Source organism: Maylandia zebra, linkage group LG20 (genome assembly GCF_041146795.1).
Source record: "Maylandia zebra isolate NMK-2024a linkage group LG20, Mzebra_GT3a, whole genome shotgun sequence".
In the NCBI taxonomy this organism is placed as follows: domain Eukaryota; kingdom Metazoa; phylum Chordata; class Actinopteri; order Cichliformes; family Cichlidae; genus Maylandia; species Maylandia zebra.
This window is the reverse complement of record NC_135186.1, coordinates 8,600,022-8,625,692: the sequence shown is the minus strand read 5'-3', so window position 1 is coordinate 8,625,692 and position 25,671 is coordinate 8,600,022. Positions and strand designations below refer to the sequence as shown.

The window sequence follows — 25,671 nt, the reverse complement described above, 5'->3', positions numbered from 1 at the left end:
ACACACACACACACACACACACACACACACACACACACACACACACACACACACACACACACACACACACACACCAAAGCATCATGACATTTATTTTGGTTTCCAGTAGTCCTGTGTGATTCTGCAAATTCTGGTATCAATCTGATACCTATCAAATACAGGGCCAGTATTGCCGATATAAACACAGGTACTGATACTTCAACCTGTAAACACAGCTTATTTAGGGGAGAGCAGTGTGTCATAATTTAAGAAATCCTCAATTTGCAAATTCTGAACACATTTTAATGACCACTAAATCCTTTTAATAAAATAGTTTAACACAATTCAGTGAACTTAGTATCAGATCAATACTCTTTTCCATCTGTGCGGGTATAGTGTTAACATTTGGATGGATCTGCCCACCTAGAGTTTCCAGAGAAGCTCTGTTTGTTGCCACTTAGTCCAATCTTGCTTCGAGGACCGTGGTTTCCACCATCACATAGAAAGCCACCACCCTTTCTCCGCCTACCTCCACATCTTCCTATCTGCTGAAGGTCTCCAGAGAGCATCAGGTATTCCTCTGAATCTCCCGGACTTTCCAGGCTGAAACGCAGACTGTCTGATGGGAGTTGTCCGGTCACACTCTGTTGGTCACACCTGCCCTCGGTTCATCCATCATGTCGCACGCAGACGTTTGTAATTAACACACAGGAAAGAGTCAGTTTACATGCCTCAATTAGTACAATGGATAGATGAAGGTTTTACATGTGAAACCGAACCCCGATCTGTGAAATAAAGCCACCATTTGTACTTCAAGTCACTTCTGTGACTTCTCCTACTACTTCTGGTAAGGGTGCAGTGGTTATGGCAGAGGCTGTTTTTTTTTTTGTTTTTTGTTTAAGGTTTTCATTTGTTCCAAAATAATTGTAAAAATAGGCGATATAACTCCCACAATGCCTCCTTTAATGCTGAGTGACCGTCGTCGGGTACAAAGGCTCACTCTGGTTACAAGAAACCTTCAGATGAGAACACGTTTGAAAGGGTTAAGCTTATTTGTATGTTCATGTTACATCCTTTTCAGCAGCATTCTACCGACATTGTGAGACATACCCAAACCATACACAGATAAAACAATGGTTACGATATTACAATGCAATATTAAACTTTCCAAATTAACTGATTTTAGCCCATTTTAATAGTTACAATTAACACCACCTTTGTTGTCACTACTATTATGAGTATTAAGTCATTACTACGGCTACTCATAGCTGTAGAAAACTAATAATGCATTTTATGTAGTCTTTGGAATAAACAAATGGGTATACAGTTGACATGTTTAATGGTTACATACTGGTTAAACTATATATCATTTAAGTAAGGTAAGGAAATGAGTCACATAAAGAACTATATCTCTCATATATTGTGTTTCATATTCTAATTATGACTGGGTTTTTTTAAAGTGACTGATTCATTTCCTTACCCTACTTTCAGTGTGAAAATGATATATAATATAATACACACTGCATTCTCTTGCAGTGGAAACAATTGAGTATAATTTCAATCAGATGTTGTTTTATTGTATAAAATTTGAAAAAAAAACAAAAAAAAAAACGGAGTCCAATAATTATTTTACAAATGATGTTTGATTATCTGTGCGTGGTGTTAAAACCTGATCTACAACAACAGTTCATGAGAACTTTGCACCTTTACTTATTTACGACACTCTTATGCCCTATTTGTTAACCCAAACAGGACTGAGTAGGTTTAAGTTGTGGAGATTTAACCATCCACCAAAACAAAGTGAAAGAGAATAACGTTTCTTGTGTAGGCTCACAGCATTAAAAAAAAAAAAAGGTAAAAAGTAGAATATCTTCTGGTCCTGGATAATCCAGATTTTTCCAGTTTTATTTTTTTTAAGCACCATAGAAGTGTTTTCACTGAAAAGAAAGTTAATTTGTTTGAAAGATATGAATCTGACTTTTTAAAAATTACATCAGCTACTAAAACCTACATGCACTTAAACTTGTATTTTTTAATCTGAATAATCTGATCCTTTATAAAATATAAAAATATGTTAATTTACAGTCACTACAGGAGAATGAAAATGAAAATAAATGTATTTAAGTCATAAAAACTGATCGTGTGTCACTTATATGTACTACAGACAATAAAACATTGTATAAAACATATGGCTGTTTCATGATAAATGAAAGCATTTGAATCAGTTAAAGTTTAAATACACTGAGGTTGTGCTTACTGTACAACAATTTTAAACAGAAAAGGCACATAAAAGTGAACTTTTACACCAATTGTGGGTGTTTTTTGTTTGCCTAGAATGCATTTTAAATAAAGAAAACCAGCTGCCGTCTCTGTGCGGAGGGCGAGAGGCGAGTTGGGGCAGTGGGAGTGGATAAAGGAAGGAAAGGAGGAGTTTTGCCCTCAGGAGAAGTGAAAGTGAAATGAATCTGTGGAGTATTTAAAGAGGAAGTTTGGAGTCCCAGAGCTGTTGGCAGACGGGACTGCAGAGGACGACGCAGCACTCAGACGCGCAGGTGAGCCGCTCGACATTTAGGTAAAAGCTTTTTAAATTTCAGCAACACTGAATCTAATGATGAGCCGTGTGTCTGACAGCTCCTTGTGTACACTCACTTTGCTTTCATTCTCTTGCTTGGCTTCTGAATGGCTCCACCTCTCTCTCTCCTTATTCAGTTTAACTTTAACTCTTTCCTCACATTCCTCCCACACACAGTTTGCTTTTTTTTTTTTTTTTAAATTGATTGCAACGGATGGGTTTGTTTAATTCTCCCACACACTGTAGAAGAGCTACAAAGTCGTCAGGTTTAAATCAGGGGTTTAAGCCGACAAGACAAACTGAAAGTATCTTTGAGCTGCTGCTGTTTTGTCTCCTTTGCGAGGCATCTTTCTTTCAGTGACTTCGTCTTTTGTTTTCCTGGATTAGCTGTTAATTACAGGGCAGAGTGAGGCATATTTCAGGCTTCACAGGAAGAGTCCCACGATGGAAATCTCTTCCTTAAAGTTTTCTCGTCTGCTCTCTTCTTCCTTTTTATCGTTTCTATCAGCTCTTCCTTGTCAGACTGACCTCCCGCGCCCCCTCTGTTGTTTGCTTTCTTTTTCTTTCTGACAACTGGTAACACAAAACTGGTTTTTCAAGCTAGAATACCTATATAGTCCTATTTATGACTGTAGTTACAGTAAGTGATGGGTCTATTTTCAATATCTGGATATATGGATATGGATTTAAAGCTGACAAGCTGAACCTCACGTTGTTTTTTTAACATATATGCTTTATTTGGGTCAAAACAAAAACGACTTTTTCCTCTTCTGACTCCTGCCTCTCAGGAAAGCCGTACAGTTGTTCTGCTACCTTTCCCCCTCAAGCAGACCAAACCTTTAAGGGGAGTATTTCTTTAAGACGCACTCTGGTTTAAGAGCGTTCAATCAGACAGCAACACAGTAAATTATCTAACTTAAAAGAACAGAAGACTTTACAAAAGCATCTATTATCAGTTCCAGAAACCAGTTTTGGTTAATAAGAGTTTTCTGTAAAAAGCAGTTTGTATCCCATAACTCTCGCTAACATCTTTGTCCATTTTATTACAAATTTAATGGTGAGCCTGTAATTTTTTTTTAAGCTACTGTAATGAGCCAAGCTGCTGTGTGACTGGGAGGTGTGTCGTGTTTGGAGTGATAAACTAAATCTCCTTGCATCGGTCTGAATCTGTGTGGGACTTTTAAATCACCGAGTTAGACCTGAGTGGCTGGGTGATTTTAATGGTTGTTTTTATGTTACAGCATAAAGAACACTGGACTCTGATCGCCTTATAGGCTTAAATGTCTGCTTCTGCAGAAGCATAAACCAGCAGTTAGAGAGTCGGAATAAATGGCTGAAAATGATCAAACTTTATCAAAAAAAAAAAAAAAAGAAAAAAAAAAAAAGAAATGTATCACAAAGTGGGTTTTCACTTGTTCATTGATGAAATACATCTTTTTTTTCTTTAAATTGTTCACATTTCAGCCAAATAACTTAAAGTACATCAGGGTGGAGGTTACACAATTTCCATTCAGATCCACTGTGAACCACTGCAGGTCTGAGATCAGGTCGTGTCAGCGCCCAAAAACCAGAACAAAACGAGCCAGCGGAAGTTAGTGTTGCGACTGCCACTGAATCATCTAAACCCTCAGCTGCTCGCGCAGCCCAACAATGGAAACAAGCCACAATTCTCAATTTCAAATCACTAAAAAGCGCCTTACTCATTTGTCAGTGCAAAACAAACATGAAGTAATGCATCAAAAAGCTCACTCATGTTTTTCCGTTTCAGGTCGTCTGAGTTTGATTACTGCTCTCAAACATATCATGTAAATTCACCTACTTTCTGTTTCTAACTTGTTCTTTTTTTTCTTTTTATTTTAGCCGTGTTGACCTGAGGCCAGCCCTGCTGAAACCCTCTGTTTGTGGGTGGGATTGTAACGGAACCCATAATGCAGCTGTGATTCTGAGCCCCAGCTGGTTATGGGGTCCGTTTCCATCCCACGGCGCACAAGACATCCCCCGACCCATCAGCCCGGTGGGGCATCCTCCTTCCTTCCACACATCAGACATTACGCTTCAACACTGCAGGTCACCTTGAAATGTTTTTAAGACAGAATTCATGTCACGTCAGTTCAAAACTCTCACACGAAGAACAAAAACCATGTTTAAACAGTAAAAGCAAAACACCAGTGGCAGTGAAGAACGCTATAAAAGCATCTGGGGTAAAAATACCCAGCTGAGTCACTGAGAAAACCCATTTTGATAACAGCTACTGTCTCGCTGTTCACCATCACGGCCCACGCAGGGCAGACCTGTGGTTTTGTTTCTGTTGAATCAGTGAAGAAAGTGAAACTAACGCCTGTAAGGTCATGTGACACTCTGTCGCCGGTCTGCAAAAGTGGTTCGACTGATTAATGCAGAGGTGTTTTTCCTCAATGACACGTTTTCTCCCGGATTGCTGTGAGCAGGAAACGCAACCGGGAATTTCGTGTCAGCCAAGAATGACACCTGAAACAGCAACTGAGGAGGCAGCTGAAAATTATTTTTTTACTTTCAATATTTAAAATGTGTGTAGTTGTTGTTTTTTTTTAAAAACTAATTGTATTGCTAAACAGGTATTTCTAATAAACCTCAAACTTTAAACTGACAGTTAAAGTTATTATTTTTCTTGCAGTGCCCATTGTGGCACGTTGCTTATGATGCGCTCTACCACCGACGGTTTCAGTGGTACATATGTACAGTAAATAACAGTGGTTTTTCTCGTCCTCTTGGTACTACTACCTGGTGTATGTATGACAACAATGCTTTCTCAGAAAGCTCGTGACAACCCATGTTGTCCTGTAAATGTCAAATCACATTACAAGCTTTTACCATTTCCTCCAAACACATCACAAAGCAGCAGCTGCAATTTGTTCTGCTTTTACAAATGAGTGTGGCCCACTGTTTCCACAAACCAGCACACAATATGTACACGTGTTCTTCTTAATATCCATAAGGCTGCTTAATCTATAAGAGTGAGGAAAAAACTGCCCTCAATTACACCAAACAGCATCACCTACAGAGGAGTACCTGTAATTCGACAGTTCCACAAGATCGCAGGAAATGACTGAGCAGCAGGTTCCGTGTTGAGTCCACACCTGCCATCACCGACCCTGTGAAAGAGGGTGAAACCTTTCAACAAGCAGAGCACATATTTGGCTTCATAAGAGATTCTGTTTTGGTCGGTTCAAAATAAAGACAAACATATTGGGATAAAGCTTCATACAAGTCTGTTAGACTTTTATTCTGCTATAACTTATTGTAGTATTTAACTGTGGATGATGACGTGATGTTTTTTGTTTTGTTCTTTCATGGCAGTTTTCTCATCTGGGTGGTTAGCCTGCTCTCTATCGTGCCGGTGTGTCCTCTTTGTTGATTGGACCTCACCTCATATTTCTATACAATTATTATACTATATTCTAAAATATTATTTCATCTTATTATACATCAGACTATCCTGATGATGTCTCAGCCAAAATATGCTTTCAATATTTGGTAAGAAAAATGAATGTTTCCCATCTGGTGCCTGTATTCTGTTTGTTTTCATATTTGTCAAGACCGGGCACGCGATACATGTTTAAGATCTGGAGCTGAGCGCACTCCTACTTTGTGTTACATTTCAGTGTTCACTCAAACATGTCTGGCCTGGATGGTGGAGGAATACACCCACCCGCGTGTCAGACACTAGACTAACTCAGCTATCTTTTATTTTCTGTTCACGCTGCAGGTATTAATCCACCAAATGCAGATTTTCAGACTCACACAACTCAGATCCCAGAAGCATGATGGTGAAGCTTAAAAGGTTCAAAAGCACTGAGAGTGAAGAGGAATGTAGATCAAACCACCCGCATTTCTATAGAAAAGAATTTTTCAGAAAAGCCAAACATGCCTACTGCATTTTCATTCTTGCTTAGTCATTTGTAGACAAGATGAAAATCTGAGTTACACACAGCTACACAGAAGGTGAGAGCGCTCAGGGAAATTTAAAAGAAAAGAAAACACACAGCACTCTTTGACACAAAGAAAGCCACTCTATTTAGTCTTCCACAGTAGGCTGTGTTATCAAAAAGCAAAGGCAGAACCAGAAAGACCAGCTATTCATTTTCTACGTTTACTTTGCTAGTACGATAAAATTGAATTACAGTATGCATCTAAAAATATGTACTGGTTAACTAACGACTGAAATCAATTCACAGAAAACAAAAGTGTGAACATGACCTGGATCAGTAGTAGCTACAACTGAACAGAGTTGAGGTTAATTTGGGCTGAGGCACTGGACAAGTGGTGAACAAGTGCCATTCACACAAGAACGAGTCAGTCAGCAGCCTGAAGGAGCCAAAGGCAAAGGAAACTTGGACAGTAGTCTTTCACAAGTTTGAGGTGTCACGTCCTATTCTTTCATTCATGGCTATGAACTGGCTCATGAGACTGTTCTTCATTTCCCTCTCATGCTCCTTTAACCTCTGCAAACAGGCGTCCATCTCTCTGATCTGGGCATCCGTCGCCAACACTGATGTGGAGACTTCCTCCATCACCGTGTGCTGTAAAACAAAGACATTGCAGCATGCAATTAGAAGACAGTGACACCCTTTCATCTGTCTGCTCAAAGTGAAACTATGGCCACCGGTCTTACAGTTGACCATCCCTTCAAATCTACTCTGGTGAATAGAACAAACTCCAGCAATAAAACAGCCTCCTGATAAGGACAGAATATTGAATAAGTGATACTGATCCTTATGCAGATTTCCTACAGATTAGATAAAGAACTGGAGACCCAAATACTGGCCAGAGGTCAGTTTAAATGCATGCAGGAATCTGATGGCATTCTTTTAAAAGCTAGCTTATCTGACAGAGTGGATCCAACTGTGAAAATTTGTGTTCAAAGACAATGTGTGTGCAACAATGAAGCCCACCTACACCTAAATACTAAGAACATCCAAGGGCATGCCGATCAATTTCAGAAAGTCCTTTCCACTAAACCCCAACATCAAAAGTATATGGGATAATAATAAACACCTCTGCATGGTCTTTGCTGATAATTTGAAAACTGAAGAATAGCCATGAACGCTTGGGCTTTGTTGTAGGTTTTCAATGTGCACAGAAAAAATGATGTAGCTCCCACAGACCTCACTACCTGCTGTAAAAGGCTTGAGCTACTCTGTGGAGCCAGACCTGTATAGAGAATATAAACAGAGTAAAGTGTAACTGGACCAAAACCTCCTGTGCAGTAGTGTGTTTAAACCAGTCTATGTGATATCTGCACCTCACGACCAATTCACATACTATTTATACTATTTTAGTGATTTTTACTGGAATCTAAATGCACTGGTCTCCATAGAAGTTCAAACGTCAAACAAGCTTGTTGTTTCAGTGTGCTCAAGGCTACAAATAAAGACATTCAACAGAATGGTTCCGACATTTTTTAGAGTGCAATTTAAAGTTTTTTTCCCCCCATTCTTAAAAAATAAAAATTAACAATTCGGTTTAGAAGTACTGAACTTCGAGGACAGAAACTAAGTATTGACCCTGTTGCACTAGAATCGATCTGATACCGATACCAGCGCTTGATTGATAGCATCTAGCACCGCCCCTGCAAACTTGCAACAGAATCAAACTCACGGGGCTGATTGTGTGCACGTGTTCTGGTGGGCTGTACTGGTCCTCGTCGTCATCCACCTCCGCTGGGCCCAGGTGCTTGTTGAGCCCTCTGTCGTCCACTTCGTCCCTGACTGCACTTCGGTGCGGAGGTGGGCGTGGCGGGTGTAGGTGCTGGGGATGGCGCTTCACCGGGTTCCCCCCCCCTGGGCATTTCGAAGATCACGTCGCTGTCTACGTATCAGCTAGACGACGCGCTCGGTCCCGCAGCGGGTCTTCTGCTCGTGGTACAGTGACCCGCGGACGACCCTCTCCGCCAGCAGCTGTTTATCCGCCGGTAAACCGCGGAGTTCTCGCCGTGCCCGCGATCAAGTTGCGGATCCTTAGCAGTCTTCGGATTTCGTTCTCCTGCCAGTTGTGCATCCTGGGGTTGCGTTCAATTACCCCAACAACACGTCTCAACTTACTAAAAAACAAAAACAAACAAACAAAAATCACACAAACACCGTTTTAAAAAGATGCATTTATTTATTTATTTAATCTTTGCACCCCGTGCGTCATACAGCTCCGCCGGAAGACGACGTGCAAATAGAGGATTATTTGTCTCCCACCCCCTCATCCCCCCTTTTAAACTCCTGATACCGTCATCCACGTCACGCCAGTCACTCTCAACCCTAGTAAACACACTAAAAACACCGATAAACAGCCAAAAATTGCGAAAACAAATAGTCATTTACAAATCTCACCTTCTAGCCAAGTTATCACAGATATGTAGTCTTATTCGTATTTACTGGATTCTATTATTGTTCTTTAATTTATGTTTAGTTTGCAGAGGGTGCTTCCTTATTTCATGTTTGTTTTTATCGTTAAAAAAAAAGGTTTGTTTTAGTTTCGGTTTAATTAGTTTCCCTCTTGGTTTAAGTCTAATTATTATTGTATGGAGGGCATGTGTCAGAGGCTAGAGTTAGGAAACTTAGTACAGGTATTAGAATAAAAACAACTTTTGGAAAGCGGTTCACTCAAATTGTGTCATAGTATTGTAGACATTCAGAGTCTCCAACAGTCTCTCAACACCTCATGACTCAAGTTTTAATACTTTATTTTTATACTAAACTAACAGATACTAAAACTAGGGATATTTTCTTCACAGCTTTACTTTATTTAATTATTGTAGTGCACAAAATTGCTTCAGTTAGTTTTAATTGCTCTCAAAAGTCATTTAAAAAATATTACACACAACAACACACAAACTAAAATATTTCTTCACATCTAGTTTAATTTACTTTTATTTAACTATAACATGTTCGCCTAATGGATTTTATGTTGCTAAGCAAAGGACATCCCAGTATCACATATTGTTTATGATATGTATTCTGATTGTGCTCTGACTCTGAATGAAAGAAGTCAAAGTCTAACTCTCCGTCTAAACAACACTGGAAAGGTTCAATAAAACCTAACAATGATGAGCACATATATCATCCAATCAGAGCAGGTCTGTCTGCAGGTGTATGGTAACACATGGCACACCTACTTGGTGTAAATAGTTGCATTTTAAGTTTAGGCATGTTATTTAATGTGCTTTTAAGGCAAGTCTTATGTTACAGCAATGCTTGGGCTAAAACAGGTTCGTGATAAAGTGAAGGGTTGTATTGTGTAATCCACTGTACTGTAGATGAACCTTTGTGAACCAATCGGTTAACAGATCAGGTACTGCCCCAAGGCAAAAAAGTAAATATAGGACAACAGGCTTGGACATCATGCAAATGCAGAACCAGATAACTTGACAGCCCCCCCCCCCCAAAAAAATAAATAAATAAAATCAAGGCGGGAGCAGTATTACAGCACAGCTTCTGCAGTCGCTCTGCACTGCCCGGTTCCAAATCATTCCTTCAAAATAACAAACCTTCAGGATAAGGGAACGGAGTCTTTTCCTGAAATGATCCCTTCATTTCTCAGATTAGTTATGAGCTCTCGGTCAGTTATGAGTGACAGTGAGGGTTAAACTAACCAAGTGTGTGATTCAAGTCAGTAGTTTTTTCTTAGCTATACTCATCCTACAGAGGGCAGTCTTTGTCCCTGAGCCTACGGCTAATGTAGCCAGAGGTTAATAGAAGATGGGCTCATTTCCCTACTTTACATTTAAAAAGTCTTCTTTTGTTTGAACAAACTTTAAATGTTAGAGTTGCCTGTATCAGATGAGAGTGTCGAAGCTCTCTGCTGCAGCTTTAGAACATCAAGAACTATAAAGTGTTTGCCATATTTATCTGACCAGCAGCACTTAAGGGAGCCGGGATAAACAGAAGACACTTTTTTTTTTTACCTTATTTCAGTTCAGTGTGATTAATGCAGCCAGAGTGCTAGCCAAACACTAAACCATTAAGCTTCATTTTGTTTGTAGGACACAGGAAAACAAGACTTTGCACGTCTAACTGCACACCATCAGGACATCCAGACGTCAGCGCTATACTGACTCATCTCTTTCCTGTGAACCGAAGGTTGCTGCATGTTCACACGAGAGGTGTTAAGCCATGTAACACGAAGTCGTGTTTGTTGCTCACATTTACTAAATCCATTTTGTCTGTCATTTCTGGAGTGAAATCAAATTTCCAAGCGTAATGTGCAGTGCATTATCTGCCTCAACAGCAGCTCAGACAATTAAAGTTCCTTGAATATCACCTTAGTAGTTTATAATAAGAAGAAATGTGGACTGAGACACTTGACAGCTGTCAGACAGTCGGTGGTCTGATGAGGCAGAAAGTGCAGGGAACTAGGTAGCACTCCAAGATCTCATGATTTTTCTTGTAGTTTCATCAACTGATTATTTCAGTCACGGTTGTGAGCTGACATTATAAGGCATTTTCCTGTTATGGTCCATTGACCTCTGCAGATGGATGTCCTCCAGCACCTGTGTGCAGTTGCAGGAGGACTTTTCTCCAAGCTAGGTGACCGTCACTGACACTAGCTTCATCATTGTTGTTTGCCTTTTCTTTGTTCAAAATGCAGCGTGTCATTAATGGGACAATGACACATTTTCTGCAGTTCGTCTCTTTAAATCATAGAGATAATGGGATCTCCATGTCTTTAGGTCCATAATTTGTTTGACAGAGACTATTTTTGATAATTTTGCCTCTATACACCTATCAAAATGATCAAACATTACTTGGGCAAAATTACAAACTTTTAAATATAAGGGTTACTTTTTTAATACTTGGATGAAATTCCTTTGCAGTCAGTAACTGCCTGATGCCTGGAACCCACGAACATCACCGAATGCTGTGTTTTTTCCTTTGAGATATTCTGCCAGGCTTTTGCTGCAGCTGTCTTCAGCTGCTACTTGTTTGTGGTTCTCTCTGCACTCAGCTTTGTATTTAATAACTGAAAAGCTGCTCTGCTAGGTTGACAACCATTCATACTCACATTTACACCTACGGCTAATTTAGAATCACCAGTTCACCTAACCGCACTAACTGCATGTCTTTGAACTGCTGTAAGGACCTTCCTTTGTGCTACCCATAACTTTATTTACAATCTTTAAAAAAAACATTTGCTTAGATGATCAATGTGAAAATTGCTGCATGTTTAGTTTCTACACACAAAGCTGTTTATGGTTGTATTAGCAAAAAAAAAAAAAAGTAAGCAATAAGAAAATGATCTAACTAAACTTCACCCCTGATGGAAGGATTTCATGATGTTGGGTTTCTAAGACCAGGGTCAACTTTTGAGTTGTGGGCTCACCTTATGATTGACCTTTCTCCCTCACTGGATAAGAGGTGGCGAGCTCAAACCCTAACAAAATTCCAGAGTCTCAGTACAGAGAGCAGTATGCACAAATTTTGGGGCACAACTACTGCAGTTATTTCACCTAACACTGGATGGCGCCATGCTGGTCCGACACGCGAATGTATGTCGTAGGAAAACACAAATTACATTTCACTAGTTCCGCAGAGAAAACAGGCAATGCAGCGCAACATCTGACATCAACCAGCGAGCAACCGTGCGGCTAGCGTAACCCAAAATCAGGCTCATCTTCGCCCGTCTCAACGCGAGCAGCGGGACGACGCCTTGACACAAGATATGAGGAGAGGGTGAATGAGCTGACTGGTAGAAAGCTCACCTGTTTGTGCTGTGGTGGTGGTGATGATGGAGAACATCGAGGAGCTCTCGCCCCTTCGCATCACCCCTACAGTCCGTGCTCTGAGCTCCGCGCTGCGGGGGAAGCGTGAAGATGTCCACGGTTCCAGCCGTGTAAACGGTGACAGGGTATTCCCTGAACCAGAGAAGCTTTGGTTTAAGGAGAGCAGCGCTAAAAATCTACGAAACAGGGACTTCTTGTCGCCGACCACGATGCTTAACACGCTGTACGCCGACGGACAGGTTGGTTTGACTGATACCTGTTGGATATATTAGCCTCTGCGTGACTCCATGCTGTTTTATGTTATTTCAACATAGCGCTAAATAGTATCTAAGCCGCTCAATGCGCTTTCTGAACACGCTTCTTAAATCTAGTCAAACCGGACGCTGTCACCAGACAGCGGGAATACCGCTGCTTAAACACATTGAAGTTCAGATAAACAGCTCTTCATTTTATTCTTCCGCTAAGCGGTGTAGTTCCTCGGCACTAGTGTGTTTATGTTAGTGCTAGTTCGTTTCGCGCAGTAATACAGTGATATTAAAAACGAATAAAGGTGTTTTCAGCTGTTTCGAACGTGACTCGACCAATAGGAGCGAGGGACCGAACTGTCTGCTTTAAAGTGCTCAGGTGATTCCGACTGCCCGTGAATGCCACACGGTGTCATAAATAACACCTAAATTCACAAAACAGTAGGTACATCTGAATGATACTAAGAGGGCCTGGTACCGTGGATTGATCAGGTTGCTGACTTTGCTCCAACATCATCATCGACCAGGCACTAACAGCCAGCAGTAATTATTAACCCATGACTGACACATACAATATAGGTCAGATAGACAGAAAGGCCAAGCTGGCTGTGCTGCAACTTGCGTTACACAGAGCACAAAAAGACCCCGTTTAAAGCTTGTTCTCTTCAGCCATAAAATATGACAATGCAAAGATTAAAAAAGAAACACATTAGTACATATTTGTTTATATCCTTGTGCATGTGTTATGTTCCACAATGCACTCGTTTTGTTTACAGTGTAGAGATGCACTGGCATTGATTTCTAAAGCAGACTCCATTATCTAATGTTTTTTTCAATTCAATTCAATTCTTTATTTATTTGTCACATGTAGTTATAACTAGTACAACACAAGTACTCCCCCCCCCGACTGTGCATCTTACTAAACTTATAATAAAAAAAAAATCTATATAAAAGTATAAAAATGTATAATATCGTGCAAAATATTACGCTGTAATAGTTAAGAGCTATAGTGTACGTATTTACATAAATACAGATGTAAATGATAAAATACAAATAAAAATAAGGATAAAACTCAAAAGAAAATTATATACTGTGTATGGAATTGTCCATCATGTTGTCCGATTTGTGTTTTGATTGAGGAGTCTCACTGTTTGTGGGTAAAAACTCCTCCTGAACCTTTCAGTTCTTGTTTTCAGGCTACAGAGGCGTTTCCCTGACCTCAGTGGCCTGAACAGTTTGTAAGTGGGATGGCTGGAGTTGTTAGTGATCCTGATGGCCCGGGATCTGCACCTTTCAGCGTAGATGTCCTGCAGTGTTGGTAAAGATGTTCCCATAGTGCGTTCAGCTGTGCGCACGACCCTCTGCAGGGCTTTCTGTTGCTGTACTGTGCAGTTCCCGTACCACACCGTGATGTTATTACACAGGATGCTCTCAATGACCCCGGTGTAGAATCTCCTCTGGATGTTCTTGGAGATCTTAAACCTCTTTAAACGCCTCAGATGATAGAGGCGCTGTCTGCCTTTGCTGATGAGGAAGTCCGTATGTGTGTTCCAATTAAGGTCCTCGTTGATATAAACACCGAGGTATTTCCACTGAGACATACTGAGAATGGTGTGCATTTTTTTTTATTTGCAAAAATGTGTGTAGAACAAATAAAACATGAAGCACTTTTCAAAACAATGTTACAAAGTGCTTAGCAATAATAAAAGCAACAAATATGAGAAGTTGGAGTTAAGCATGACTACAGTGGGAATTTAAAAACAATTAAAAATTGAAAAGATTAAGGAAAAACAAACATTTATACACATTTGGGTCTTAAAAATGAAAAAGATTCCGCATTAGCAGTTATAGAAAGCGGATGATAAACATGTGCTTTAAGAGATTTAAAAGAGGTTACAAAATTAGCCTGGATGAGATGCTCAGGCAGGGAAATCCAAAGTTGTGAGACCTGGACTGCAAAGCCTCGATCTTTAGTGACTAAACAAGCTTTACAGACTACTAACAAGAATATGCTTTGTTAGTGGGCAGCAGCCATACTCATTTAAAATAACATCTCATAGATATAGGCAGGGGACAGACTATGTAGGGGTTTAAAGTCCAGGAATAAAATGTTAAAATTAATTTTTAAAGCTAACAGGTAGCCAAAGAATGATTGCAAGGACTGGTGCCTGTCAGCAGGATTTTGAATTAATTGATTTTTGATATCTGTCTAAGCTGAATGAAGAAGGATTGCATGACATTAGACTCAAATTAGAGGTCAGAGTCATAAAATACCCCCCAAGTTGCAAACCTCTTTGCAAATATTCTTTAATACAATGCTAATGCTAGGGGAGGATTGTGTGATTATAACTGCGTGAATGTGTCATGTATCAGACAACCATTAATACTTATAAAAACAATAAAAACGCCCTTCATACATTATACTTTTCTTATTGCTTGTATGTGACATCCTATATCTATTTTTACATCCTCCCAGGTCCCTCCAGCAGTGATGTCCAGAGTGCTGTCCCTTCGTGGTAGTGGGGTTCTCCCTGTGGCTGGTGGGGAGGTGATGGGTGAAGGTCTAAGGGTACGGGTGGATCGGGCTGCCACATTCAGGGCCGTTCTGGCGGGTGGAGCTGCAGAGTACCTGAAGCCCTTGAGTCAGAGGCAGGGCTGTGTGGTGCTCAACTGCCCCGCACTGCACCCTAAGTCCAACACACCCAGTCCTGACACAATGAGTTTAGGCCAGCTGAGGACTGTTCTTCTGGCTGACCACATGGGGGCACTGCTGAGAAGACAGGGGTGAGTCTGGTTTAATGGACCTGGACCTTGTAAACCTTGACAGAAATGTCGGGCTTTTAAAGTCCTCTTGGTTTTAATTTTTCTCTCATTCAAAATGAATTAATAACACAGTCATCATAACACTGGAAAATTCCCTAAATTAACTGTTTTCTGCTTCCCAAATGTGACAATTAGCTGATTTTTCTCTTTTTTGCATTAGTGGACATTTGAAAGATTTTACCATTGGCTTCTTGATAATCTATAGACTAATCAATTAACCATCAATGGATGCAACTGTTAATTAATCCCTTTCCCTGTCTTAGATATGCCGTGTCCTTCTGCCCAACACTTCCTGAAGACAGCGACATCATCAGTTTCCTCCGAGCTCTGGGAATCGATTGGCCGACAGCCCCGGGTAATTGGACGAATGAAGAGCGGGAGGAGAAGATTCAGGACTCGCTAGAGAAGTCTCAATACAGAGAGAGGGAAATGGAGAGAGGCAGGAGAGCTAGCGGAGGGGGAGGGAGGAAAGCAGAGGAGGGAGAGAACGAAGGAGCACTCAGGATCAACCTGAAGCAAGTTTTTCAAGAGGAGGGGCTGCCGGGATACGACCCCAGCCTTGGCACCTGCACGGGTGAGTCTGAGTGCTTTCCCCCATTGTTCCCTTGCTTACCACAGGCCTTCATTTACACCTCATCATGAAGAATGATCAGTTTATCCAAATCTAGGACAAATATTTTTCATCAGTTGTTGCTTTTTGTGTCAAGGTCTAGAAATCTCTATATCTCATCTTCCTGCTTGTCCAAAAAAAAAAATTAAAATGAAACTGGCAGTTTTCTCTTTACTGAAGCTAATTGCAGTCCACTCAAATAAATCAAGCTCTGTTTTATTTTTATCTAAGGATTTGTGCCAGAATTGCTTCTTGCTGAGCCAGTGACCTCAAACTTCATGTTTCCAGTTTGGTTGCCAGGAGGCTCCGGCAAGCTTCTCACCTGGCCAAGAATAACTTGCGGCACTCATAATTATAACATTCCCGTTTAATTAGTGAGCTTAGAAGACTGTTTTATGTTTACGTTAAGCTAAGCCAACTTTCTCCTGTGTGTGTGTGTGTGTCTGAGGGGTACCTACTTATTCCAAGAAAGCCAGCAAGCTTAGTTCCCAAAGTAATAAAACTGCATTGATGCAGCTTAGCTTAGATAAAAGATGAGTGAGATAACAGAGATTTCATATCAGAATCAGAATCAGAAAGAGTTTTATTGCCAAATGTTGAGCGGGTTTACAACATTAGGAAATTGCTGCGGTGCTTCAGTGCAAACATACTGTTATAAATACTGTTATAAATTAAGCTTAAATAGACATGAAAATAAAAATGAGAATAAGAATTAAAAGTGCTAAGTAGATAGATAGATATATACATGATATATACATGAGTGCAGGTGGTGATCAGTGCCAAACATGGAATGATGCAGTGAACACAGCGTAGGGTCATGTGTTAGTGGTGGGAACAGTCATACGGTTATTGTTCATGTGTCCAACAGCAGAGGGGAAGAAACTGTTCTTATGGCGAGAGGTTCTGGTGCGAATGGACTGAGGGGAGCAGGGGAGCAGGTCAAACAGACTGTGTCCAGGGTATATTGTATAATAACAGCTGACAGACTGTTGTCCTGTTTTAGTTAACAGAGACGGCGTTTCCCAATTGGCACAACTGGACCTATCCACAGCTGACTGCACAGTGAGACAAACACACTCCATGTCTTTGTTTTTAATATAAAATTATTAATAAAAAACAAAATAAAACGGGCAGACAAAGCACTGATTTTAATTTTGTCACTGCCTCTTTCATAGGCAGCCATGGTAACAGCGTTACATGTGACTTCCTGTCAAGATGAGTTCCGCCAGCAGCAGATAGCAATGCTGTGGAGAGCCAGCGGAGCCAAACACACACAGGTAGCTGCACACACACACACACACACACACTGCAGTGATGAAGGGTTCCTATTTTTACCTGTTCTGCTTTCTGTTTCTGCAGAGGCATCTTGTTTGTGGGCCTGTGAAGACTCCTGGTTCACACCTGACTGCTGCACAGTACTTGCAGTAAGACACATCAGTTCCTCTGTCTGTGCTGCCTCTTTTTTTTTTTTTTTTTTTATCCTTTGTCCTCTCTCGTCCTTTTTGTGACATACTCATGTCATTTCTGTTACTCCTCCACACACCCTGCCCAGATCCCCACCAGATGTGTTTGTTTTCACCAATAACACTCTTACCATCATCTTCCCTGCACCGTAACGTTGCAGATGTGATGAATAAGACGCTGTTGATGTTTTTCTTCGTCTGCGTGTAATTGTGGTGTATTTTTAGCTCGGTTCCCTGTATTAATGAGCCTTCTATTCTTCCTTCTCTCCTCCAGGTTGAGAAGAGGTCAGATGAAAGAGGCCTCCGAGATGAAGTATGGAGATCAAGTAGAAGGTGTGTGTGTTTATGCGCATTCTCATTGTGCATATAGACTGTAAGTAAACTGAATTAACTGAAGACAAGTGCTTCCTCCTCTTGAAGGTCAGACGTGGGAGGACATCATCAAGGTCATGACCTCTGCTACAGTCAGATTCGAGCTGCTGTCGACTGTCCACACTAGTCCTGTGAGTCATCAGTACAGCACTGTTCCCTTTCAAGCAGCCATGCTCTAACGCGCTAAGTCAGACTGACTGACAGCCATATGTTTAGGTGACGCTGGACGTCAAGAGGGAAGGCGGTGTGTCGACCAAGGGGCCCAGAGGAGGAGTGTTTGTGATGTATAACTGCGCCCGATTGCACACTCTGTTCGACAGCTACGAGAGAGGAGTGGAGAAAGGTGAGAGCTGTGCTTTTCTGTAAATAAATGTTCCCGTAATTCAGATCATTGTGGCCAATGATTGCAGTCTTCCTTTAACCTCACCCAGTCTGAAGAGAAAGAGAGACTTATTAAAAGCCAGAACGAGTTTTATTTATAGTTCAGCGGGACTGTGATGTTTTGTTGCATAAATAAATCAGAAATCGATATTGCTCAGTGGGTGGATAATGTTGCATGTGGAGCATTTTATTTCTGTCACAGTTATAAGAAAGCAAGGTTAGCTGCTTTAGGGTGGTATCCAAGGACATGCAAAACACAAAATGTTGTTATGAATATTAAGAAGCCAGAACAAAACAGAACAAAAACAATCATAAAGAATAATAGCAAAGAAAAAAAAGCAAGTCAGACAAAAAAGTGCTTTACACACGTGTGTCAATCAGATCTTAAAATCCATGAGAAACCAAGATATGAGTGATGTCATCTGATAAATCTGGAAAATCCAGCTCAAAGCTTAGGTAGGGCTAAGCTTTGAGCTGGATCAAATTGTGCTGGAATTGTTTCTATTCTGCATGTGAACTCCATGTTAAGATGTGGTTTGAAAAAAGGGAACAACAATGATGATTTTCAGGTGTGTTGCTGAAGAAGAAGGTGGGTCAGCTGTTCTAAGGGGTGACACCTTGGCAACACAGTGGTTCTGGGCCCATCTCAAGAGTTTGGCTTCCTGGTTGAATAAAGGTTAAAAACAAACTAGCAGGGAATAAGGATGCTGACATTGGATGATTTGAAGTGCCATCATTTTAAACAGAATTTTATATGTGGCCTAAAACTGATCCTTGTGGTACACCAAAGGTAATATGAGTTTTAGATGAAGAGTAAATGCCTGTGATGACTGGGAGAGTTATTTCTAAAAGATGAGAATAAACCTAAATAAGTGCACAGTCCTTGATATGCAGGGTCCAAAAGAATGAAAGCTTTCATCCACAGCTAAATGAAGGGATACTTGGCTTATTGCTTGGTCTCTTGGGTTCAATCAATATGTCTATAATGTTGAACATGTAATGTAAAATCTATCACAATGTTTCTACATTTAGTTTTCCTGACTCTTTATCTGCAGGTCTTTACCCAGAAATCCCAGAGGACTCCCAGCTGGACTTCTCTGCTCTGAAAGAAGAGGTGCCACTTTAGTGTCTTCTATGATATGCTGTTCTCTACAATTTGATTATATTTCTTAATTTTAATTATATTAGAAACTGTAACTTCTAAATTTTAGTAATGCAGTGTTAATCCTACAGCGCTACCATGTGACTGTGTTTTAACTGACAGGGTGAATGGCTTCTCCTGTTCAATTACCTCATTCCATTCTCGGAGCTGCTTGAACAATCGGGACAGGCTCTGGATAGCGAAGGGGGTGGAGCCAGAGTGAACATAAAAACTGAACAGGTAAGAGCAATAACAGAAAAGGTGGATACGTCCGCTGTTGCAGATGTTTATATAACTCATACACATGTTTGTGTTCCTCAGATCTGTAAATTTCTCGTGTCGCTCAGTAAAGACTTTAGCTCCTACTACAACCGGGTCCACGTACTGGGGGTAAGGATGTACTCATATATGTATGTGTGTACTTACAGAGGGGACTGTGTACAAATTAACTGGATTATATTATACATATTGTCCCACAAGAAGTAGATTTTATATTTGTCTGTATACATACACTTAATCATTTTCTGAATTATATATTACCACAGCAAATATGCTTACAGTAGGGTTTTCTGATTATGTGTGAATGCTGCAAAATCTATTTGCTTATGCGTTTATGTGATTTTTCTTGTGTGTTTGTGTGTTCCCTTTCTTCTTATACACTACATTTAAATATAGTTGTGGTCAGAAGATTGCATAGACTCATTCGTTAATGCAGACCTTCCCAAAGCGTGGGAAGGTCTGCAAAGCAGGAGATGAAGCTGAATAGCTGAATATGTTTCCAAACCAACTTCATTCTAAGCCAAAAACTAGAAAATATAGTGAAGCATATCTTCCCTTTGGCTTCACCTGCACAAGTGCCGAGGTAGGTCTTCCCTGCAGAATTGGTTTTCCCTTTGTTGGGAGCAGCTGGGCTGTTCAAATCACGGACAAACAATTTTCTTGATTTTTAGTTCACAAACACTTGTTGTAATGACTAACTAGGGGTGACATTTTGGAGATGTTAGCTCTTTATACAGTAAGGTTACAGCGGGATACAAATAATATCAGGCTGATCCTGCCAAAATTTGTTTCCCCGGTTCAAATCACGGACAAACAGTATCCCACAGTTGTTCATGTTTTTAAACCCATTTTGCACAGAGAGCAATTTTTTTTGAAAAATGTATTGATAGCAATGTTGAATATTATTACACAGGAAAAAACAACTACACATAAAATAATCCCACCGTGACGCCTCTGCCTTTCTAAACGGAGGGACAGTAACTGTGTGTGTATATGTAAGCGTGTAAAATCTGCAGATGGTCAGATTAACAGTATTTTGTCTCTATCTGCTATTTTGCATTTCATCTCATGTAAACAATAACGTGGTGCACAGCCTGACATGAAAAAAGGCACATACCTTTGACGTTGCGTGACGAACTCTGTATTCCTCGTCCACACAGAAGCGCAAAAAAGGAGTTTTAAAAAATCTCCATTTTCGGTGATTCGAAACGCCGTTTACGTGTGGACGAAACAGCTGCGTTTTCAAAAATAACCGTGTAGGTGTGGACGTAGCGTAAAAGAGTTAGTAGTTTATTTTCTTACTACCTGTAATTTATTGCAGATTACTTGTATTTGCTTAATTGTTTACTAAATGTCTGAGGTGTGAAATAAACTGCAATGGAGCAAAATATGGGTGGGTGTAGTTGGAGGATGTGTTTGTGCATGCGTGCGTGCGTGAGTGTGCGTGGGGTGGGGGGGCGAAAATGTTTGTTGTAAAACAAAGAGGGGCCTAGCAAAAAAATTTTGGGAACCACTGCGTTAATGCATGAACATCCTAGTACTTTGAGGCTTTTAATGATTTTTTTTTTTAACTGGTCTTTTTCCAGGGTGGAATAATTAATTTTCTGTAATTGTGTGGAGGATTAGAGAAAATCCAAGATAAATTCAAACTTATGTACCCTGTTCCTGTTTTCTTTTAAGTCATTAAAGATCTATGCTGTGCATTCATTACACTCTGGAAAAAGAACACGTCAAAGAAAGCCTGAAATTACCATGATATTCATGCCCATGATGAGCCACCTCTGACCACATCTGTAACAGACAGAAAAGAACTGAAGTTTATTTTGAAGCCAGCAGTTGTTTTATTGTTATTTTTGTTCCTCTGTATTTTCACTCCCTCACATACCCTTGCTATATTCTCAGTCTTTCTTCTTGTCTGTCTTGCTTGCAGGAGCCACTGCCTCATCTCTTCAACCAAATGTTTTGTCGTTTGTATCTGCTGAGAGCATTGAGAGAGCTCTACCACAGCGCTCTGGACACCCTTAACCTTCCCCCCATCAGGCAACTATAGCCCCGACATAATTCACCCACCCTTCACTGTTGGCTCTACCTCCCTGCCTTCCCTACGCACACACCACATCCATGTGTATTGTGTGTGTCTAGCTGATACCTTTTTTGGCAATATTAAAACAAATTATGACATTTCACTTGCCCACTGTCCCGCTTCTGCATTTCCCTGTCAGTGTATTGTGACATATTCTAACTGTCTGGTTATTTCAATGAATAGTGTAACTACATTATATAAAGTGGATCCTGTTCTGGTTTTTTTTTCTGGGCTGAAAGATTTTCTTGGACAATTTAAGCTGCTTGTATGCTGTAAAAGAAATATTTTGACATTTGGGTTGCTGCTTATTTGCTTTCTTACTGACTGATGAGAAATTCTTCCTTGTCTCAAGCTGTGTGCTTTTGTACTATCTCTTCACACACTTACAAATACAGCTACAGAAGTGCTGCATAATTACCTGTCAGCATTTCAGTTGTGTCAGTCTTCTGTACATAGAAAAAGGGGCGATGCCACTAACCAGCAGTCATTTACAGTGATGGCATGCCAATTGCTAGCTAGCCAGCAGCGGCAGCTTTTTTTCTGATGGACATGGTTTGCTGTTTCTTGGAGTATATGCCTGTTACAGTGTCATGTTTACTATTAGAAATTTTGGCAATATATGTGCGGTCAGAAGATTGCAAAATATAGCTGCTAGCAGTTCATGTTCTTTAACATAAAATGCATAACTTGCCGTTTTTGATTTAAGACTTAGCCAGTTAAATTCACTTTACAATACACACTACACTACACTAAACAAGTACTTAAGGTATATAGTATACTACACTATGATATACATAATATGCTACGCAAGACATATTGCTTGGCACCCTTTGGATGTATAGAAATTGGAAGATACTACAGCTAGTTAGCTTTCCTCAGCTAGTTAGTTAGCTAATTATCTTAACGCAACAAGTGAGAAAAGAGCGAGCCTGGCTCTAAATCAAGATAACAAAGTCCACTATGAATTTTTAAAGTGTTCTAATTGGAACATTATAACCTGTTTGTTTCAGTACAAAAACTTGGCATTAAACTCAGTATTTGGAAGGGGTTGGATGGTTTCCTGGAAACCTCCAGTTGCCTGGAGACACGAGTAAGCTACTGGTGATATTAGTCTGTTGGGGTTTTTTTGTTTGTTTGTTTGTTGTTTATTTTAACTCTCAACGAGAAAGCAAGTAAGCACATTTCCCATAATGTCAGAATGTTTCTTTTAATTTTGGCTTTGTTACTACATGATGGAGAAAATGTCTTTCCCTTAAGCACAGCAGGCGTCAGGATCTAAATTAGATTGGCAGAGCTGGTATGCCCTTTTGAATTTGCTAACCATAAATTAAATGTATTTGTCCTTTTCACATAACAATCCCCAAATCTGAACTAGCCAGTAGCTTTAATTTATATTTGGTGCCAAGTTATAATTAAGGTGTTTGTCTCAACTGATCTGTATTAAGACTTGCCTTATTACTTATTACCCATCTACTCACTGTCACCAACAACAGTTAAATCCTCTTTAGAACACATGTAACTGTTTAGTCACTGCCTAAAGGAAGAAAATCAACTTTTATGAGTCTTCTCCAAATGTTAAATGCCCCCATTCATGGAAATCTACCACCTTGTATTTATCAACACTTAGAAATATTTATTGTCATAAAAAATAGAGAGAAATGTACAGAATATATATTCTTCATCTGAGTCTTAATCACTGTGTTCACATGATTATTATCCTGCTTGACAAATCACAGATGTTACTATGAAACAGCTGTTTCGGACAGTTATGGACAAACGTAATGCATCGTGTCACAATCTTAGGACATGCATGAAATGGCATGATAACAATATGTATGACTTTTATGCCAAAAATGCTATTTGTAAATTTTGGGAGTGAAATGATAAGGATCTAACATTGATCGTTCAGTTTTTATTGTTTGTGACCAACAAATGTGCCATAGCATTTTTTTTTTTAATTCTATGATAGTACAGTCCAGTGTTATTGATCACAAATATCTGACAGATTTACTTTTCACTGCATGAAATGTTGTTTGACCCTGTAAATGTATGATTTAAAAAAGCAAACTTTTTCCGTTAGTTTATTTTCTTTAGAAAAGGGAATGAGACGTTTACAATGTGTTGTTTTTATTTTAGTAGCTGTCCTGTTAGCTGCTGCTGTAATTACCACAGTATTAAAGCAGAGGATCTGCAGAGAGACTGTCATGTTTTCCTCCTACACTCTACACTACTGCACTGCAACCATGTCTAAACAGAACGATGCTGACTTACATTAGCTTTATTTTTCTCTTGCTGCCATGTTTGCTGCCTCAGGCCCTAACACCTGACCTCGGTCACCCATCCTTCATTCTGTTCTCCGTCTTTTATGCCGACTCCCTCCTTATAGGCCCTGTTTGTTATTTTATTCAGGGCTATATTATACAGTGTAGTCGCACAAATAGTCCAAGGACTTTGACAATATTTTTCCCCATAAAAAAATTGACACGAAGTCTTGTTGACTGCAAACCAGACAGCTATAAAGATGACTGCAGAATTGTCAGGAATGCAGTCAAACACTAACTTCATCTGTTGAACCTTTTGATCATACCAAGTGAAATTCCATCTGGAGACCTTGCTTTGCATTTGCTGCATGCATTATTTACAGCCGAGCTCCTACTAATTCCCCTCTAATGAAAATCTCTGCACCTCTGCCCCGTAAGTGTATTTGTCCATCTGAATGTAAATAACGCTGCCAAACTCTCGCCTACACACATCTGTGCACCCGCAGTTTGTGTGTTTTTCCCCTTCTGCAGACTTAAAAATAAGCATGACAGACTCTCTCACTGTATGTTTGTCTTGAGCTTCAGTGTCTGACAGATGGTGATACTGATACTGATGTTTTATACATAAATCCTCTCGTGCTCTGCTCCCCGCTGCCCTTGGATTCAACAATAACTCGCTCACTGCACAGATATGTACACTTCACTGTATGCTGCTAACAGTGATCCTTCACTGATACAACCCCGCTAGTGTCATGTGTAATTTGTCTTTTTCCCTTGTGTAGACCCCCTCTCCCTTTTGCTGATCATTTATTTCCTCATTTATAGAAGAAAAGCGTTCGTTAACTCTGACTCAAGCCAAACTTATGGTTTTACTTGCTTTTATGAAATAGTTATTGAGTCTGCAGTGCTCCAGGAAAAATAAGACACCATCTTGATATTTTATAAGGCCCGTGCTTTGTTGATACCTTGCGACTTTAACCCCGCGCCTTCTTATATATCTCTGCTGTCGATGTATAGCTGTATACCTGTGTACTGTAAATGACACACAACTCTCATCCTTGTTTTGCTCAGTAAACTGGTTTGAAAAACTGGAGCATTCAGTCATTTTTAATTCTATACAGATGCAGATGTGTGATTGTGACTTTATGAAACACGATACAGTTGGAGAAATGTGCAATGGATGTGTGAGTTTGAAAGAAATAAACAGACTCTAATTGTTATGGTAGTTTCATTTTTAATGCAGAGAGACAGAATATGAACCAAAAATCTATGGGAAAAAAATGTCATTGAGTGAAAGATGTATTAGATCCCACCCAGCTTGAATTTTGGCTCCCACAGATTGGTTCTGTGCCCATGTGGCAAACATTGGACAAGAGCCTCCTTCCCACAGCCAGAACACTGGAGATGGGTTACGGATGGGATGGGTCTTCCAGCATGACAATGACCTAAAACATGCCGCCATCTGTAAGACAAGTATCTGTGCTTCTACTTACGTAAAGAGTGCGTGCACTTTCGCCAGCTCAGGCTATGAAAACTGAAATAACTACACGGGGTTAGGGACTATCTAGTGGCTGCAGGAGCGGTCATCACATGGCCTCTATGTGGACTCGAATCAGGAAATTTGAAGGTCACATCCGATTTTCTGTGCAATTGCACGCTGGCCTGCAACTCAATTAAACTGTTGCTTGGCTGGAAATGCCTCACCCAAAATAAT

The 25,671-nt window shown here is 40.2% G+C and overlaps 1 protein-coding gene and 1 long non-coding RNA gene across 2 annotated transcripts; one reads left to right on the top strand and one right to left on the bottom strand.

The window, feature by feature from the left end:
* Positions 1-34: 34 nt before the first annotated feature.
* On the bottom strand, positions 35-12,419 carry LOC112436685 (uncharacterized). Its single transcript, XR_003025218.2, has 4 exons — positions 12,279-12,419; positions 8,189-8,630; positions 5,600-7,110; positions 35-636 (listed from the first exon to the last, which is right to left on the bottom strand). It is a non-coding gene; the product is annotated as an uncharacterized LOC112436685 (long non-coding RNA).
* dalrd3 (DALR anticodon binding domain containing 3) lies at positions 12,302-25,175 on the top strand. The gene is made up of 13 exons (XM_004553999.6): positions 12,302-12,538; positions 15,021-15,328; positions 15,631-15,941; positions 16,981-17,039; positions 17,153-17,254; positions 17,337-17,401; positions 17,715-17,773; positions 17,861-17,943; positions 18,029-18,155; positions 19,249-19,307; positions 19,458-19,574; positions 19,656-19,724; positions 21,544-25,175. The coding sequence occupies exons 1-13, from the start codon at positions 12,302-12,304 to the stop codon at positions 21,661-21,663; spliced, it is 1,716 nt and encodes a 571-aa protein (XP_004554056.2). The 3' UTR covers positions 21,664-25,175.
* The last annotated feature ends 496 nt before the right edge of the window (positions 25,176-25,671 follow it).